Source organism: Anser anser (assembly GCF_964211835.1).
Source record: "Anser anser genome assembly, chromosome: 3".
NCBI classification, from domain to species: domain Eukaryota; kingdom Metazoa; phylum Chordata; class Aves; order Anseriformes; family Anatidae; genus Anser; species Anser anser.
In genome coordinates this window covers 99450511-99469115 of record NC_139722.1, presented here as the reverse complement: position 1 = coordinate 99469115, position 18605 = coordinate 99450511, and the positions used below count along the sequence as shown (strand labels likewise).

The following is an 18605-nucleotide window of genomic DNA, read 5'->3' as shown; positions in this document are numbered from 1 at the left end:
ACAGGACTGAGCAGGGCCACGAAGGCTACAGCGCCCCCTGAGACCCGAGAAGCGGAAGTCGGACGGGGCCTGCAGCTCCCCGGCTTTGGCCTAAACGGCTTCCAGCCGCTGCCGAGCACCGGGGGCAGCCGAGGCGACACCGAGCCGGCCCCAGAGGTTGACGAAGCCCGGCTGGGGCCTCGAGAGACCCGGCTTCACCGGGCGCCCGGGGGGGGCCGGTGCAAGGCAAGGGGCGGCGGCCCCAGGGGCCGGGCACACGGCGCCGCCCGGCTCCGGCGGACGGCGGGTACAGCAGCCGTCGGCAGGGCTGGAAGCGATAGGTGGCTCCATAGCTCAGTGGTTAGAGCACTGGTCTTGTAAACCAGGGGTCGCGAGTTCGATCCTCGCTGGGGCCTCTCCAGCTTTTCGCTTCTACAGTTCCTTTTTTTTCTTTTTTTTTTTGTCCTTTCTAATGAGGTGATTTTCTGCCGGAGCCGCTTCCCCGCTGCTGGGCGGGTCTCGGTCCTACCCCGCTCCGAGTGGAAAACACACTGGCACCCAGGCAGCAGGGGCCGTGTCGGCCTAGGGCCGGCCTAGCGCCACGGCTGCGTCCCGGAACAGCGAGTCCAGAAGATGGCAGCAGGAGAAAGCCCAAGGCGGTTCCATCTTAAGCTGAAGCTGCAAAATGGTGCAGTTGGCTTTGGCTCCACGTTAGCCCGACGGGAGGAGGTGCGGGCCCAGCCCAAGCCGGGGCATGGCTCCGCAAATCGAGCAGATACACTTCTCCGGAACAAACACGCTGCTGCTGTTTGCTACTCTCCAGCTTACACCAAGAATAACACAAAAACCTTTCTCTCCAAATCCTTGTGCACAGTAACGCCCGTGCATGAAGGAACTCTGCTCTTGCCACGGTGTCTGCACCCCAGGAGCCCTCAAGGCCGGAGCCCTGGCTCTAACACCTCCTAAACTCACAGAGAGAGAAAAGGCTCGGCAAAGGAGAGGTGGTGTGCCCAGGAACCTGCCCCGGCCGCGCTAGGTGCTCGCTGTTCTGCAAGGTCCATTTTTCTGTTCCCTCTGGACACCCGTGTACCTGGCAATGGGGGCAAAATCAGTTTGGTGCAGTTTGTGCGGTGGAAGAGGTGTAAGCAACACAAACTGCCCCACGTCACGGCACGCAGAAGGACAGAATCCAGTTGCAGGTTTTGTGTTCAGCTAGAAGCCTGATTAATCGTTCAGTTCAGTAGCTCAGCTGTAACTGGAGTTTGGGGGGATTGCCTAGTTTCTGTTCTTTCAGTTTGGGTTTTGATGGGTTGGTGGGATTTTTAGATTTGCTGAACATTTCCAAGTTCGTATCGAATCCTTTGGAACCTGCAGGTGGATCTACAACTTAAATACATTAATACATTTTTTTAATGTTAATTGTATTGTCACCTGCAAGACAACTACTTTTAAAATATACTTGAACTGAAATTCAAGTGCCAAGGACCAAAAAACTAACCATGCCAAAAGAAAGGTGAGGCCAGTGACATATTCTTGCATTAAAGATGCAAATCTTGAAATCTGGAGGAAGTTGGATTTATTAGACAGATAAACATGGTCAAAACTTAACAGTGAATGTCCATCAGACTCTCATAACTACCTATGTCAAAAAAGGACATCACAGCAGCATTTGCAAAGAAAGTTGATATTAGGAAGTTGGTGCTGTTAAGGTTTAATGGAACATACAAAGACCGCTAACACTGACATAAATGGAGGAGTGCCTGAGAGCAATACTGAGCTCGTCCATGAAAACATATTGGCATAACAAATCAACTGATTCTCTTTTATTTAGTTGCTATTCAAAATACTTGTTTCACCATCTTATAAATGACTTTTGCTTTTTCAAAAGCTGCTGCTTAATTTACTCTCTTTCCTCCTCTTCTCCAGTTTCTCTTGGTTTGTGCTGCTTTCTTCGGAAGAAGCTTCTTGGTTCCAGTTAGGTGGGAGCTCTTCTTTTTGGGCACAGATGGTGCTGGTGTAGTTCTGGCAATCCTTGCAACCTTCTTTTTCTGCTTTGACCTGTGATGTTCATCTTCAGCCTTGATTTTCTGTGTCTTTTTACTGGATGGAGCTGTTCTCACAGTTGATGCTTTTATTTTGGGGGATGGTGTCTTTTTATATTTCTTAGAAGAAATTGTTGAGATGGCTTCAGCGGGGGTAGAAGATTTTTTCAGAGGTTTGGTTGAAGGTTCATTAAGCAACTCTAGGACAGTCTCTGAGAAAAGCAATTAAGATGTTTCATCATCCCTGCTTTAAGGCAGAAGGCTAATTTAGAAAATTACTGATATAAACCCTTAGTAGAGGTATAGCTAAGAAAAAAAATCTAACATTCTAGGAAAAGAAATACAGACTGTATAAACATCTTTTCTTCTACCAAAAGACCCTTGGGTTTCTTAGAAATTAAATTTGTTTAATCTTAGAAAGTATGAATTTAGGAAAATAAGTCCAGAAAGAATATGATGAGGCCTTACACACTGCTCTTTGACAAACTTAACAGTATGGACTTTTCATGTGACGCTAGTATCTGGAAATCCCAGATAAGAAGACTTCAGCTTACTGAACATTTTCTACTCAATAATATGATGCAACCCCTGCTCTAGTTGCAAAGGACCTAAAACAGAAAAGCCAGAGAAAGGATCAACTCCCCTAGATTTACGGAGAAAGGATTATGTTGTTTGACCCGAGGAGCTTGTCACAGAGCACTCAGGACAGGCACTCAGAACTTCCCAGACCAAATGCTTACATCAAAGCCACCAACTCTTTTGTGATGCCTGTTTACCCTGTTACTTGACAACATTTAGAAAAATCAGAGACCGGGGTTAAGAAAAGGTACAGCACCTAGTAGACAACAGAAGCACACATTAAAACATGATTACCTAACTTCAGGACACATCCTGCTCAGTGCTTTAGTTTTTAAGATCACTAGCAATGTTAATCACATAATATGTAAGACTTGACAGTTTTGTTTCTTGGTGAAATTTAAGCCTAACAACTTACTTGCATGTGGAACAAATGGTATCCGTTTACTCTTTATTTTCACTGGAACAGGCTTGTATTTACACTTCCCTGGTGGAGCTCTCCTTGAAAAACAAAGGCATGCAGATATCTGAGAAATTGTTAGGAAGTTTGTTTATTCCAGATGCCTCCCTACACACACACAAATCCCTTGCCTCCACCAGAACAGATATAAAAGGACTTTAGGCACTTAGATTGCTTAAAGGTGGAATTTGAGAGCTTAATTCAGGGGTACAAACTGTAAAATCCCTGCCTGAATAGCAGTAGCAGCTGGAAAACTACAGTTTCTCTTCTACCACCCTTCTGGTAAGCTTTCTGCCATCACACAGTCTGGACTGTCTTTATTCAACACGAAGAGCTGAATTGTCAGCCTGCGCGATACCGGCCTGCCTGCATGGCCCTGTGGTTCACCATTGAATTCAAGGGCGCTGATTAGGTGCGTTCAGCTACGTCCTGCTGCTGGAGGCACAGCACAACACTGGTTCCAGAAGCTTGGTGGTATAATGCATTGATTGAACTCCAGCCTAAAAAGCCAGTTTGGGTTGTTCTCTCACCCTGGTTTGGAGAAACAGCCACGTTCTGGTTGTTGCATCCCAAGCTGAGGTGGAGGAGTCTTATATGCATATGCTTGCACATGAGGCTTGTCAGTGACAGAGTGCTTTCCTCCCGCTGATGGTACAGCATAAGGAACTCCATCCGTGTGGGAGAATATGCCCACCCAACCCCACAGAAGTTGGCGTGACGTTCAAAGGGTGCTGCTTCAGACACAACACAGTGCTGCCGCAAGAGCTGAGCATGAGGAAGGAAAGGAACAGGCAAAGAAACTCAATCCCAGCTCCTCTCCTGGCACTCCCTGACAGCTTCCTACAATACAAAAGCACCCCCAAAAAAGCATGTTCCATGACAGTAAGGTGGGGGTACAGAGACCTACATTTGCTTATGCTTTTCTGTTCCCCACCAAAGGATCTGCTGTAAGATAAATAAGAACAGGCTCTTCCAATTTGGCATGCTTGGTAGCACAGAGCAAAGCAGAGCATGACCTCAGGCATCACATTTTCTTGTAATTAGCGTTCTCCATCAGACACGGGCAACTGCCAAGGAAGTGCTTCCTCCACATCATTTCAATTTAAAAAAAAAAAAAAACCTACCAAAGCAGGGATGATAGTGGCTTTTTTTTTCCTTCTGCCTCTCCAACTTTTTAAGCACCTTCTAACACCTTTTCCTTCCACTCCTAACTGGGAGGGAGGTGGAGGGGGTGTTGGTACCAGTCCGGGCAGAGGCACGCCAGCCCCTCTGATGTCTCCGAGAGCATGGCTGGAGAGGCAAGCTGACATGGGGACACCAGGCTCTGATGCCATTCATTTTCCCAAAAGGTTCATTGGGAAGCTAGAACTGCCCTCAGGCAGATGCCAGTGTCCCCACCAGCACTTCAGAGCAGGTGTTTGTGTGACTTGCTACCCTTGCTGAAGCATGAGCTGGAAGCAGGGAGCATCCAGGCTGGACTGAAGAGGACCGTGCCTGTTAGAGGAGCCTGTTGTCCCAGCCACAGCTCCCTGTGGGAATGAAATGAAATAATCCCATAAACAGCATGAAATTGCAGAGGGGAACGGAAAAATCTCTGCACGTGGTAAGATCAGAAGACCAGTGTGCAACCGAGGATCTGGAGGTGTTAGGACTCTGCTCCAGAAGCAAGCTTTGCACACCCTGAACGAGCTTGTAATTTATTTAACCAAACAAGCGAGGGCAACACTGAGCAGCACAGCACCCAGGCTGAGGGGAGACAGAAAACGTGAATAAATTTCAGAGAGCCAAGGGAATAAGTGCCTGAATCTGCTCCAGAAATGATGGGTATGAAGCTCCAAAAAGCACAGGGAAGAGCTGGCTTCTTTCCAGAAAGGCTTTCAGGGCAGTGAAATCATTGTGCTTTCTGCCCCCTGTGGAATCAGCCTAACGTGGTGCATTACATCTCCTCCTGGAGAGGCTCCCACAGGCTGCTTGGGATACAGAAAGCTGCATGTCTCCCTTTACAGCTAGAAAGAAGAGAATTTACCATTCTGCTAGTCTTCATGACACAGTAAGGAGTGGCATAGAGGCTGCATGGCTTTTATTGATGAAACAGAGCATGCTCAAGTAGTCAGCGTTTATGTGAGTTCACCATATTTTATTTTCAGAGATTAAAATGTTGCATTTGGTCCGCCACAGTTCATGCAGCTCAGAGGCTTCCTGGCAGACAATAAGCTGTTAAAGACAGGAGGCTCCTTGTAAGCAGTTACAGCAAATGCACCTAGAGTACAGAACTCAAGGTCCTATTCCCACCACCTTGGCACAGAGCTCAGGTCAACTACCTAGCTTTGGAGTTTTTGGATTTGGCTTCCCAAGAAAGCATGTCTTGTTTTCTTCGTGGTGTTAGTGTCTGAAATCTCAGCAACAGCAGACAGACACTTTATCTTCTTTACAGGGTGATTTGAAAAAAACTCATTTAATGCTTTTTTAGCATGATCCAAAAAATGCTTTAAGTAAGAGCCAAAAGTTTAGTAGGGGAAAAAATTGCATAAGCATGCTTATTATTGTAAAACCAGACTTTTGCAGGGATAACAACTTCATGGGGAAAAAACATTTTGCTTGGAAAACTCGGGTTCAGGCTCCAGTTATTTGAACACTGCATGAACCACCAGGTTTCTTTTTCCCTCATTAGAGGGCTTTGCAGCTAAACTGTTGACTACTTTTTAAACTTTTGTTTACTAAAAATAATCAAAATACATCGCAAATATGTCACTTCAGGTCTCTGCCAATTAAGGTAAGCCCTTCTGAGATTTCTCATTAGACAATTAGTTTCCACCAATTTCAGGGAGAATTGGGTATTTAACCTGCAAGAAATGATCTTGCAACCTGTTTCCCCCTCCAGCTTTAATTTTAATCTGTGCAAGATCTTCCTCAAGGTCTCTCCAATGAGAGCTAATCTTCCTTCCCAGTTTCCATGGAGGGGAGGATTTTCACATGGAAAATTAAACAAGGATTCAAAATTACTCATCTGCCTGCCATGTGGTGTTTCTTAAGGCCACATGACATTGACTCCTGCAAGCCAGTTTTCCTTTGCATACCTTTAGGGACAGACATCCCTCCAGTCCTTCTGCCAAGTCAGAAACGGCAGTAAGTCATGGAAGAATCAGTACTTTTCAATTACTTAATGATCAGCAAAAGATCACTATTAAATGGCCCGAGGAAGATTCATAGCTGATCTTGTCAAATGCCATTGGCATTGCAGAGTTCACAGGAGCCTAAGAGGCTGACCTCAGTAGAGCGTTCTACATCTGTTTTCCATTTAAATCGTGTTAGCAACAAGGAATGGTCAGTGCTGCTTTGACCACCCAGAATGCCAAAGTCCTTTGTAGACAAAAACTGGGTGGCATGAGGGTTTGCAGTGCCTTCTTTCTCTGACAGATGCACGGTGCCCACATCTCTGGGCGGAAAGTCACCTGTCTCTGCACAGCCCATCCTGTGCCTGCTTGTGCAGGCTGGAGGACAACCTCTCAGGCACACCTGAGTCAGAGAATACAAGTCCTGGTAGGACATGTGGCAAGAGAACTGATTTGTGTCTTTAATTTGCTAGTAAAAAGGAAATAGTTTCAACCTTTCACAGTTTAGTCTAGGTTTGAACTTATGAGATGGGCCAAGAGCCATAAAGACCGTAACTATTTGCTTTCATGTTGCCATGCATCGCCAGCCTTTTACTGTGTTTTACTATTTCATGGCTTATCAGTTCATTTTCTGACCTCCATTTCATGATAGAAAGGGAATTGCTGGCCAGCACAAAGTTTTTTTTTTTTTTTTTAAGAGAGAGAAAGAGGAAGAGAAGAGACATTAATTTGCTGATACCAAATTAATTTTGTTTCATTTTTAATTTTACAAAATCATTGGTTCAAGTGTAGGCAAAATGTTCTCCCTCATGACCTTGAAAAATATGGATCATTGTTTCTAACCACCACTGTGTTATACTTTAGACGTGCAAACAAGACGACATTATTTTGATCCTAACTGTCCCAGACCCTAAAGATCTAAACTTGGTCCACTTCTGGGTACACAAATACGATAAGTGAGGAGTACATTCACTGAAACTGATAAAGTTGCACCACACGTACAGTGGGTCAGCAGAAACCAAGGTCTGGATGTAGAGGCTAGTGAGATTATGCATTGGAAATACTTTGCATTCTGTCTACTATGATAGCTGAAGAATGCGAGGTGATTATAGAAGAATTTGGCAATGGAAAACCATCTTTAATTACTAACCTTGCAGGATCAACAATTTTGTAGAGAGATCCATGTGGTGCATAGGCACTGGGATAAGAAGTACACAAAAAATACAGCTCACCTAAATGGAAGTGAAAAACAAAAAGCAGTTTCAGATGCAAGTGCCCAAACTGAATCCTGGTTCTCCATTTCACGCTGTTTTCTGTCTCTTCACTAATTTACATGGTTAGAAAAGAAAACCCCTTCAGCCATTCCCTCAGTTGTCTCTTACTTCCAAACAGCGGGCTTTGGTCTCACCTTGCCCTATGCAAGTGGACCTGGGAACATCACATGAGCCCCTGGTTGCAGCACAGTTCCACACAGAGCCAGCAGCCCTTAACCAAACAGTGCATGAGAAGGGCCTTCATTACCTCATGTTGGTTGCCTTCCAAAAGGTTACTTTCCTATGTAAAAATACATGTTTTTTTAAATTTGTTTGCACCAAAGAAACATCCAGAAGCTACAAATTAGAGGGGGAAAAACACACAACAAATATTTAGCCATCTCATAGTGGTACCAAATATATACATATATATACACACACACACACAATGAGCTAAATTGGCTATCCATGCAGACAGAAGCTTCTTATTACTGCGTGGCTGCTGAGACCAACTGCTCCTGATGCCTTTCCTTCCTTCAGCAGCCACTAAAACAATATCCAGGCAAATTACAGTAGCTTGCAAAAGAGGCAACACTATTGTTGCATTTTGAATTACATTACAATACCATATTATTTTCTAAAACAACGATCAGTGGAAGCGACATTTAACATCCCCTCACTCCACACGTTGTTAGAACAGTTAAAAATTGTACATATTTCACAATAAAAGCCTACATCTGACAGATGTAAGCTAGCCAAACGATCTAAGATCTTTTCACAACAAGCAAAGCTCTTTTCTGCTAAATCACAAAACACCAGAGCTCACTAAAGCACATCTGAGTTCTCTCAGAAAAACTGATGTCACTTTTTGTGGTGCATAGAACTTTGTCAGGAGACCGAGCAAAAGCGAACAAAGTACGCTTTGGTACTTCTACCCTGGTGGAAGTTCTGGACATCACAACCATAGTAATCCTTGGCACCGAGGCATTTCCACTAAACTTTGAAATTAGCAGCTGACTTCATCCCCACATAAAGCCTTGGTCTGTAATGCAACAGTGTGAAGTGCTGTTATTGTGAATAAGACTGAGGAATTTGTACTAATGAAGAGAAAAAGATTCAGATAGATTATAAAACTGACAGTATAATTTCCAATAAAGTTCTGACTAGCAAGATACTTCACCTGCTTCATCCTCAGCAAATGAGATGATGAATTTGCTATAAGAACTGATCATTCCAGGGAAAGCACAAACTTTTGTACTACCAATGCAGATATCTCTCTTCTTCCACTTATTTGTCTTCTCATCTTCCTGTAAAGCCATCAGTCGACTAGATGAAAAGTAAAATTCTGTGTTTTATGTTTTGGTTATCAAGATTAGTTCCTGGCAAAGTCATGCATTACTGAAATAAAATGTCAGTGAGCAGGGACTATTGACTAGCTTTGTCTTTCAGAAAAATAAGCCCAACCGTAAGCAAACTTATCCTAAGGACCCTACCTTTGAACAAGTTTAGATCCTCACCAAAATGTTGTTATAATGGTCAAATCCCTTAATCTAATACACAAACGTTTGGGATTCTCATTTACTGCAGCTCAAAAGGTTTCAGGATGCTCTGATATGTTTAAAGTAAGCGCATGTGCAGAATGGGAGATGCAAAGAAAATGATTCGTTTTACCCATTCATGAAATCACCAAAGATATAGAGACCATTCAAGTTGGGTGATTCACATCCTCTGTATACATAACCTCCAGTGACTGACTTCCCCACATTGCGGCCATATGCATATATTGGAAGAACGTCATCTGTTAAACAAAGGAGCATGAAAAGTGAGAAAAATTACATCCAGAGAAAAATCAAAAAGCAATTGTTCAGTAACACCAACAGGCACAAAAGCAATGAGAAGAACTGGTACAGTTGAATAAAACAGCATAGAAAACATCAGTGGGGATTCAGTAATTTACTCCAAGACAGAAATGACCCAGGGGCTTTAAAGAGCTCCCTGTAGCTGCTCATCAAGGCTTAGTCTTGATGAGCTTCTATAAGATGTAGAACCAAGATTGTCTACGCCAAGCAAGCAATGGCTGCAGGAAATACTATCTTACAGGTCTGTCATTGCAACAATCATTTTAACAGAAATTGTCTTTACAGATTCCAGTATATCTACAGAAGGGGATACAATCAAAGTCAGCTCAGCATCTTCACAGGTTTGCTGCCATTCCCAGCACAGAACATGCATAAATGTGCAACCTACAAACAACTTGCCATAAGGCTTCTAAAGATAAAGGTTTTGTCTCTGGCAATATTAACATTGAATTCAACCCCTTCTGGAAGCACAATGTCAGAACCCACAAAATTTTGGTCTTGTCCTCACTTTTTTCCCCTGGATCAAATACCTCATATTTGATCTTTAACGTTGAGCATAAAGACCACAAACGTAGCTCATTTAAAAATTCAAAGCAAAAACTAAAGCAGATGTGTTGTCAGTTGACACTTGGGCCATTGTTAAAAGTGGTGATTTGTTTTTATTTATTTAAGAGAGCCATGTGGGTACCAGCATACCAAAAGAGAAATGTTGATAACAAACACTCGGTGTGTACATGCTCATGCAAATATTTCAGAAACATGAGCTTAAGACCAGGTGTTTCCTTCCAACAGCTTAAGGGGCTTTATGATACACAGTTCTTCTACCATGCTTTCCAATTATCACTAGTAGCCTCTAAATAGAACAGCATATCATGTTTGTACTTAAACTCAATCCACTGCCTTCCTTGGGAAAACTGTCTGCAAAAGCCACAGGCTTTGACCCTAACCTCCACCTTCAGAACAGTGCATAACAAGGAATTCCCTAAAGAGGAAGGGCAGCATTTCATACCAACTCTTAAATGCTGGGGAGAAGGGATTTATGCTCTTAGCAAGTAAGCAATCTCCACTTAACACCCAACACTGGATTATTTAGCTACATGGAAAAAGCCAATACTATAGTCAACCAAATGCATCAAGTAACCTTTTGTAAGAAGCTTCTTCCTTACCCAAGGAGGAATTACGGCAAAGCTTTGTGTCGTAGCATTCAAATCCCTCCTTCGCTCTCCAGCCATAGTTTCCTCCTTTAACAATGATGTCAATTTCTTCAAACCTGTTCTGCCCAACATCCCCACAGAATATCCTCCCTCTTCCCTTCTTTGTGACAGGGTCCCCCCTGTCAACAGCACAGCGCCACATATTCCTGACCCCATAAGCATAAACTTCAGGGCGGGCCTTGGGATCAGACACAAAAGGGTTATCAGGAGGGATGCGATAAGGCTTGCCATCAGGACTTTCTCCATCCACATCAATCCTCAGGACTTTCCCCAACAATACATTCCTAAAGAGAAAACAGATAAAGACAGATATATAAAACCCAACGTCAGAGACAACTGAAAACATGGACAATTCCCTCCTCTTCCCCCTTTCCAAAGGAAAAATTATCTGTCCAAAAGAAATAAAACAACAGCTGGTATGTCTTCCAAGCAAGCCACAGAAGACTCTCCCCCCACCCTCCCACCCCCATCAATAAATTGGATACCCATAGCTTTCAAAACACAAAATTTTGTAACTAATTTTGAGATACTGTATTGGACTACTTGCAGATGAAAAAGCACTTCCAGGAAGCACTCTTACTTCACTCTTCCACATTGTCTCATTTCCAAACCCAGTGTCTTGATGGACAAGCTCAAGTTTTTTGCATGTACTCCTACTTACTTGTTCTGAGCATTCCCAAATTTTCCAAAAGGGTCTCCCGCTTTCCCTCCATCCCCTGTGAATACATACATATAGCCATCCACCCCAAAGAGCAGCTGCCCACCATTGTGATTTGCAGCTGGTTCTTCAAGTTCCAAAAGATTCCTAAAAAAAATAAATAGAGCTCTTTTCAGTAAGGCATCCCTTGATGAGCCACATTTGCCATGAGCCTTGCAGCACACTCCTGCTCCATGCACCACACCTTTAACCTGCACTGCATTAACACCTTTGTGCTAGCTAGAGTTGTTGCCCTTTAAATTGTGATTGTGACAGGTGGCTTCTCTTTTATATGAGAAGCAGCTGGTGAATCTGAGGGATTCAGGACCATCTCTGGGGGTTTACATGGTGATTGCGAAACTTGAAAGAAAATGTCTGCTATTAATAAATTATTCTCCATAACTAAGAATTAGCCTTGGTGGAGGCATGAACAGGATGGGGACACGTCAGATCAAATGAACATATAGTACTATAGTGAAACAGTTTCTACAGTACAAAAAATTTCCAAGGCACTTGTTAACTCCACAATAGGCTTAAAGTTATTACTGCTCTTTAAAAAGGCAGGAGTACAAGACAAAAAGAGAAGATGACCTGAAAGTCTAGGTCTTGGGTTCTATTTTCTGTTTCATGTCTTAGTTTGCTGTGTAGCCTTGAACCAACCTGCCTCTGGTAGCTTTATAACAGCCCTAGTCATGTCCCTGGATCAGGGTGATTGCACAGGAACAGATTCTGCAACAGGGAAAGGGACAGATGAAATTACTTCTCATCATGGCATACAGCAGCATTCAACATGAACTTCACCTTTCTGAGTGTGGATCAGCTTTGTTGGCATCAGAGGCCAAAACCTTCAATTCGCTGATTCTGACCTTTTCCACTCGCTTCTTATCCATATATGAATAATAGATATAAAATTTCCCGTTGTGCTTGTAGTTGGGGTGGAAAGCCATCCCCAAAAAGCCTCTCTCGTCCCCTATCCACGGCGTAGCCAGCACTATGCTTTTAATATCCAGAAAGGGCTCCTCCAGCCGGCTGCCGTCAGGTAAGTAGACCCAGACCACCCCCAGCTGCTCAGCTACGAAGGTGCGGTGGGTCTGGTCGTTGGCATGCAGCATGAGCACCGGGTTCCTCAGCCCGTTGGCGACCTCGGCCAGGCAGAGCTGGAGGCAGCCCTTGTGGCCCTCCACCACCGAGCCCAGGTTGCGGTTGAGGACGGTGTTTTTCAGCACGTTGGGGAAGCAGTAGTCCTCGTCGTGTAGGTGGAGGAGGTTGCAAAAGCGTGTCTTGTTCCTCTCGCAACATTCCCGAGCGTGCTCATCGCTAGTCAGCAGGCTGATGGCGGAGCGGCAGTTGGAATGGAACTCGGAGCAATAGTCAAAACAAAGCCCGGGAAGGTTTCTTAGAGGCGTTCGGGGGTTTTCAGCATCGTAGAGGTGCGCAGCATATGGAGAACATTCCTAGAAAGTAAAAGAAATCAGATGTGTGGCTGTGTACACACATCCAGGAGAAGCCAGGACTCCTCTTCATGGGAGCAAAAAAAAAAAGTTAAAAATAAGACAGAGAGCACAATAAGTTATTTTTGAAGTGGAGTAGCAAAAAGTCACTCAATGTACAGCTAAACAGGATTTAGAGGTCGGTAGCAGTTTCCTTTATCAAAGCACAATCGGCTTCACCTAAGTTCCCAAAGGAAAGATGTCTATGGAGGCTGTGTATTCTCCAGTGCTAGAGGTTTTTAAGGGAGTGACAGACAATCTCTTCTACCAACCTGCTCTTACCTTTCCTTTTAGAAAGGTCCCTTTGTTCCCCTCTACTAGATTTTAAACTTGGTACTCTGTAACTTGTTCTCAACTGATTGAAAGAATTTTTTTGCTCCCTCACTGCAGCAACCTATTGCTCTACAGAGAGCAGCGAACTTCATACTTAAGACTTCTGCAGACCAGCAGTCCCAAATGTGGACGTACCCTTCAGGTCAGACAGTATCACTGCTTTTTCCAGATATATTTAAGATTTCACTTAATTAAGCCACTTAAGCCCATACCTAAGTTTAATCAAGCGTTAGGAAAAAGCACACTTCTTTGTTCTTTCTTAATTTGTACCTATATTTAAATTCCTCATCTTCCAAAAAATCTGGGCCAGAATTTCTATAAAACACTTCTATTAAAATCCCATCTATTTATATTAGCAGAAAAAAAAAGTTGAAAGTGAAGGACCTAAACTCTGCAAAAAGGTTATTTTACTGGTTTTCATGCTAGCAGCCTGAAACAATTTACCCAGGGCTTTTAGTGGGCAGATATAATAGAAAGTACATGGACAAGTCCAAGAATGAAAAACTATTATACTAGTATTTTTTTTCTGCTTCATTAAATAAATCTCCTTCATTAAATGAAAATAAAAGCTGGAGCAATTACGTAATCACCGACATTGTTTTTGTTGCAAGTAGCAGTAATCCCAGGATATTAAGTGTGAAGGCTACAAACATCCATTCTAAACTTAGCCTAGCAAACTGTTTCATTTGCTCACAGGAGAACCCAAGGGTTTTTGTCCACACTAAGAACAGATACAACTTGTAAGTACTCACACACTTTCCAGCTCTTACAGAGCAGTAGTAGATTTCTCACTTCTCATTGTGGCCATTTGATTATAGATCTGCATGGAACAAGCAGGTTTCCATTGCTTTCAAACCCATAAGGACTCTCTCCTCTTCCCAAATCAGAAGTCCCCAGGTTGCAAAGGGAAACCAAGTCCCCCAGACCTGCTCTTGCAGACTGAGTCCAGCCCCAAGCAGCTGAACCGCACCATTTTTCCCATGCTTAAAGTCCTACCAGAACAAGACGGGCACCAACAGGCCTTGAGTGCCTTCCGTCCCCTACAGCCAAAGCTCCAGGTAAGTGCCTTTGTGTGCTCATATTCTTAAAGGAGAGTAGCTTGGGTACAGGCATTCAGCAACACCTGGCTGGCATGATTGCTCCACTTACCACTGCACACTCCCTCTGCTTTTGCCAGCATGCACTCACACATCCCTGAATGTATTGAATTTCTGGTTATATCATAGTTTTCACAAAACATGGCACTGATCTCAAGTGATCAGGAGTCAGGGAGAGGCTGCAGCCCACTCAGGACTCACCAAGGAAAGGTGGGGAAGAACAGACAAAACCTAACCTGTGTTACATTTTGAGCCTGGGAAGCTCCTTCAGTCCCACTGATGTGCTGATGCAGCTGTCTCATCTCTGCTGTGCACAGGTCTCCATAATTCACTTGCAGTCTAAAGCTCCTCTTCGTTCTGAAGTGATTAATTTATTAATGTCTTTGAAAACACATTTACCTTCCCTCGGTCAGTGAGAACACAATTAAGCTCCCAGAACAGCAGTCTGAGTGCTACCACCACCAATAAAAAAAAAAGAAAGGAAACATCTTCCTCTGAAACAAGGCATCTTTCTCACTGCCTCAGAGCTCCACCAGCTCTGTTTTGCTGGCAGCCCGCACTATGAGGGTCTCCCACAGTCTGTCTCAAATAATTGTAGTCCCTGAGCAGCTACCATGCTTTTCCAGCCATTCAGCTTCCCAGGCCTTATTTACCTGGCAAAGAATAGCCTGCAGCACCCAGACCCGGCACAGCTCACCAGGTGGAAGCACTGCTTAGTATCTACATACACCCCGAGGAGCAGGTGGCCTTGCTGTAGTTATTAGCTGTCTGCCTTCATTTTGCTCACGCGTGCTCGAAACAATACAATTAATCCAGCTACTTTATAGGGCAGAAGCTGCCCAGATCACGTTAATATTTCTTTACTATTTTAAAACAGTTTCACAGAAAAAAAAAGAAAAAAGGGCATGCAAAGAGCATGCAAAATTAGGCCTCAGATGAAAACTGGCTTTAGAAGTAAGTTAATTTGCCCACACCTTCTATCCCCTGCTAACATCATGGCTTCAATCAGCTTGAAAAAGCCTTAGTTGGCCTTTTGTTTTTCATGACCATTTGGTTTTTAAGCCTTTCCTTTAGCAGCTTTCGGAGCACAGAAAAATCCTCTCAGCCCGTGGCCGAACAGCTGTCCTAATGCACGTACCAAGGTTTGCATCCAGGGCATTTTCACAGCCATGCTACTTGTACAACATCTCCTTAAGAACATTTCAGGCAATTTTTTACAATTTCATTGTCAGTTTTGAGGCTAAAATCATCAAACTACAGAGCTGAGGGTCAGACTCTAAACCTAGCAATGCTTACAGAATGCTTAACCAGCGAAAACAAACCCGGATTTTGTGAGATGCAAATTGAAGTAGCTCTATCAGTAAAACTAGATTGCTTTATAGGCTGCTTGGAAGCTTCTTCAAACCAGTTATAGAAAGAAACACGTTTGGTGTGTTGTTACAGCAGGAAATCCACGATGCAGAACGCAACTCCATCTAATCCTCTTCCACCTGCAAGGAGACGCACAGCTCCATCGCTGCCGAGAACAGCTGCCTCTGTGCAGCTATCGGCACACTGCTCACTACCACACTATACACACACACAAATTTTCTTTTTTTTTGCCATTCAGTGGTTTTGACACTGGAGGAACACCTGCCTGAAAGATCCACTTTGTTACAAGGCATCACTGCTATTCCAACCTGCCTCAAAGCTGTGGAATTACGCTGGTTTTGCTTTAGAGCAGCCACTGATCATTCAGATTTATTAATAGGCACCTACACTTTCTTTTTTTGATTTTTTTTTTTGTTCAAAAGAAAAGCTAGTATCATTTTGTCTGCCAATGCTTCTGAATCCAGTCTTTCTACCTCAAGTTCAAACAGCATCAGTAAGAAAACTTGCTACCAGGAACAGTTTATCCTGGTACTGCTGCACACAGCAAAAATAAGCACTTGGCAAAATCACATCTGGTGATATATCAATGCATCTGTCATCGTGTATTTGAGGGTGCACTAAACATGTCAACGCTTCATGGGTAGTGCCTACAAATTATTGTGATACTGCGGAGAGATGGCAGAACAGAGACCGTCATCATTTTCCATCCCTTCCATACGAGATCACCAGTAATATTTTGATCCAGCAAAGTGACATCCCTGAAGTGGAACCATGCAGTAGATCTTTGCTTCTCCGCTAATTAAACAGCCAAGTAATATTTGCCAAATAACCTGATTTTATTCCCATGGTTATCACCAACGTGACCAGGAACAGCAAGATATAACACAACTGAAAGTTCCTCCCCAAAGACTGGACAGCAATCTTATTCTAGAAAAAGATGAAGAATCATAACGTATTACTTCGAAAAGCATGAGTACTGATTTGGGGGAGGGGCTGGTGCTACAAAATACATTTATAACAAATGCAGAATTAAGTTATGCACTGCAGAAAGACCAACTTAAGTCTAAAGAGACGACAGTCACATTTTTACACTGTTTCCTTTCTACCTGCAACATGCAGAAAGTCTTCCTAAGCCCACCACCGGTGGTTCTGCTGGGACCTGTAAGGCATCATTTGCTGGTTTACCAATTACAAAAAGACAAAGAGAAGGCAGCTGTTACTTTCTCACCCCTGGTGCTGAAAGGGTTTCCATCCCCGAAGCAGATACAAAAGTCCTTGCCAGCAACCAAGAGAAGGGAAACGTTTTGGTGCACAGATAGTGTTCTAGGACTAAGGAAATTTTAACTGGAAGAGTTTTTATATGTTCTTAGTAAAACTAAGTGTGGCTTTTGGCTGCTTGGTGCTTTGGCATGCAGCAAGTCCTGCTCTGCATGACTAACACTTGTTAAAAAGACAGGTCAGTTCTGCCCTTTATTCGAAAGCTGGGGGGGAGGCAGGAAGGGAGAGCCCAGCCAGAGCAGCGCCTTTGGTCTTCTGTCACTGCACCATGCCTGTTTCTGCCAGCCAGGTGCACAGCACGCAGACAGCGCCCATGGAAATGCAGGGACTGAAGCCTCAGGACCTTGCAGCAGCTGCCTGAAACCGCTGCCTAATAGATTTTGTTTTCCTTGACCTATCACAGCATTTGAAACGTTCTCAGCAGGAACACAATCAAAACGCACCCTTACTGGGACCCAGGGATCTAAATCCTTTCCTGATCATTCTCATGTCGCTGCATCCTGCGGAGTTTGTAATCCAGCCCCTAGCAGCTGCAAGCAGAAAATAAATATTGATCTGTAACTCTCCCCTTTGTTACAGGAAAACTAGCAGAGCAGCAGGATTCCCATCACCACCTGAGCTGAGCAGAGCTTCCACATAAATCGTTATTGCTATGAAGTGTCAGTGTGCATTGCCAGATACCACAGAGTGCTGTCCTCACACAAAGCACTTGGCAGAACGCATGCTGAGGATCCAGCAGCATTACTCTGTCAGCCTGCTTTTCCCCTGCTCCCACACCTCTTTCACAGCAGGACAGCTAGCTACGAGAGGCTACCAGAACCACAAATGACCCAAGAATCAGCCAAAAGCACAGGATACGGGTACTGATTTTCCACCCTACCTGACAGAGAATATCTTTGATATACGTTCCGCACAGCTTACGCCCCCGTGGATCGATGGAATCCACGATCTCCTGGTACTTTGCCGCGATGCTGGTGTCTCTCTCCTGGTCACAGCAGCCAAAGTTTTCATAGGAAGAGCAGAACTCCAGGTGAACAGGGGGCTGGAAAGGCGGCCCATAATCCAGGCACTGAGGGTGCCCCAGGAGACTGCCTACCCCGCATAACAAGGAGAGGCAAAGAAAGACACGTGAGCGAGAAAAGGAAGCTCTAGGGCTGCTGCTGCTCCTTCCAGCACGTGGCCAGACGTGCACTTTCTTCAGGGTAGGTTTCCTGAGGTCAGATGTACGGAAATCCTGGGCCTCTTGGTGGTATGATTCAATCATTCTTTCTGCTTTATGAATGTTCAGCCACAGAGATCAACATTTGCTCAGGTTTGCTTACATTCTCTCTCCTTTCTCTCTGAAGTTTACTATTTGGCTGGAGAGAAACCTTCCAGGCTGCCTCCTTGGTATTTCACACGTCACATAGCTGAGCCCTCCCCTCTGGGCTTTTCTCATGCCCCTAGAAGGGCTCACTAATCTAATCCCTATAGTTTAGTTTAAATAGGCTAAGAAGTCATTCACCAAGAAACACAAGCACCATTAAAATGTAGCATATGATTCCTACATAGAGAACATGACCACCTCTCCCCATTTACAAAACACAAGATAAATAGTTCCCAATTGCTAACTACCGTTTTACCTGGCTTTTAAACTGGGTCAAACTCACCTTGGGTTTCTTGACACCACGAATGACACTTGCCTAACTCCGCTCTCCCCCAGAGACCATTTTGATCATAACCAAGCTCCTTTATCACATAACCAAGTGTTTTCCTTGCCTGCGTACACCGCTACTCACAACCACACAACAAACCCAGGCCCACCTGAGCACTCATCACCGCTGTGCTGCACGTATCACGAGGC

At 44.1% G+C, this 18605-nt stretch overlaps 1 protein-coding gene across 1 annotated transcript; it reads right to left on the bottom strand.

The window, feature by feature from the left end:
- Positions 1 to 1538: 1538 nt before the first annotated feature.
- Positions 1539 to 18507, bottom strand: HHIPL2 (HHIP like 2). The gene is given in 10 exon segments (XM_083831982.1): positions 1539 to 1916; positions 1919 to 2233; positions 3016 to 3098; positions 7321 to 7402; positions 8604 to 8749; positions 9095 to 9221; positions 10449 to 10780; positions 11158 to 11301; positions 11995 to 12647; positions 17643 to 18507. Coding segments are annotated over 10 exon segments (2322 nt in total). The 5' UTR covers positions 18027 to 18507; the 3' UTR covers positions 1539 to 1860.
- Between the last annotated feature and the right edge of the window lie 98 nt (positions 18508 to 18605).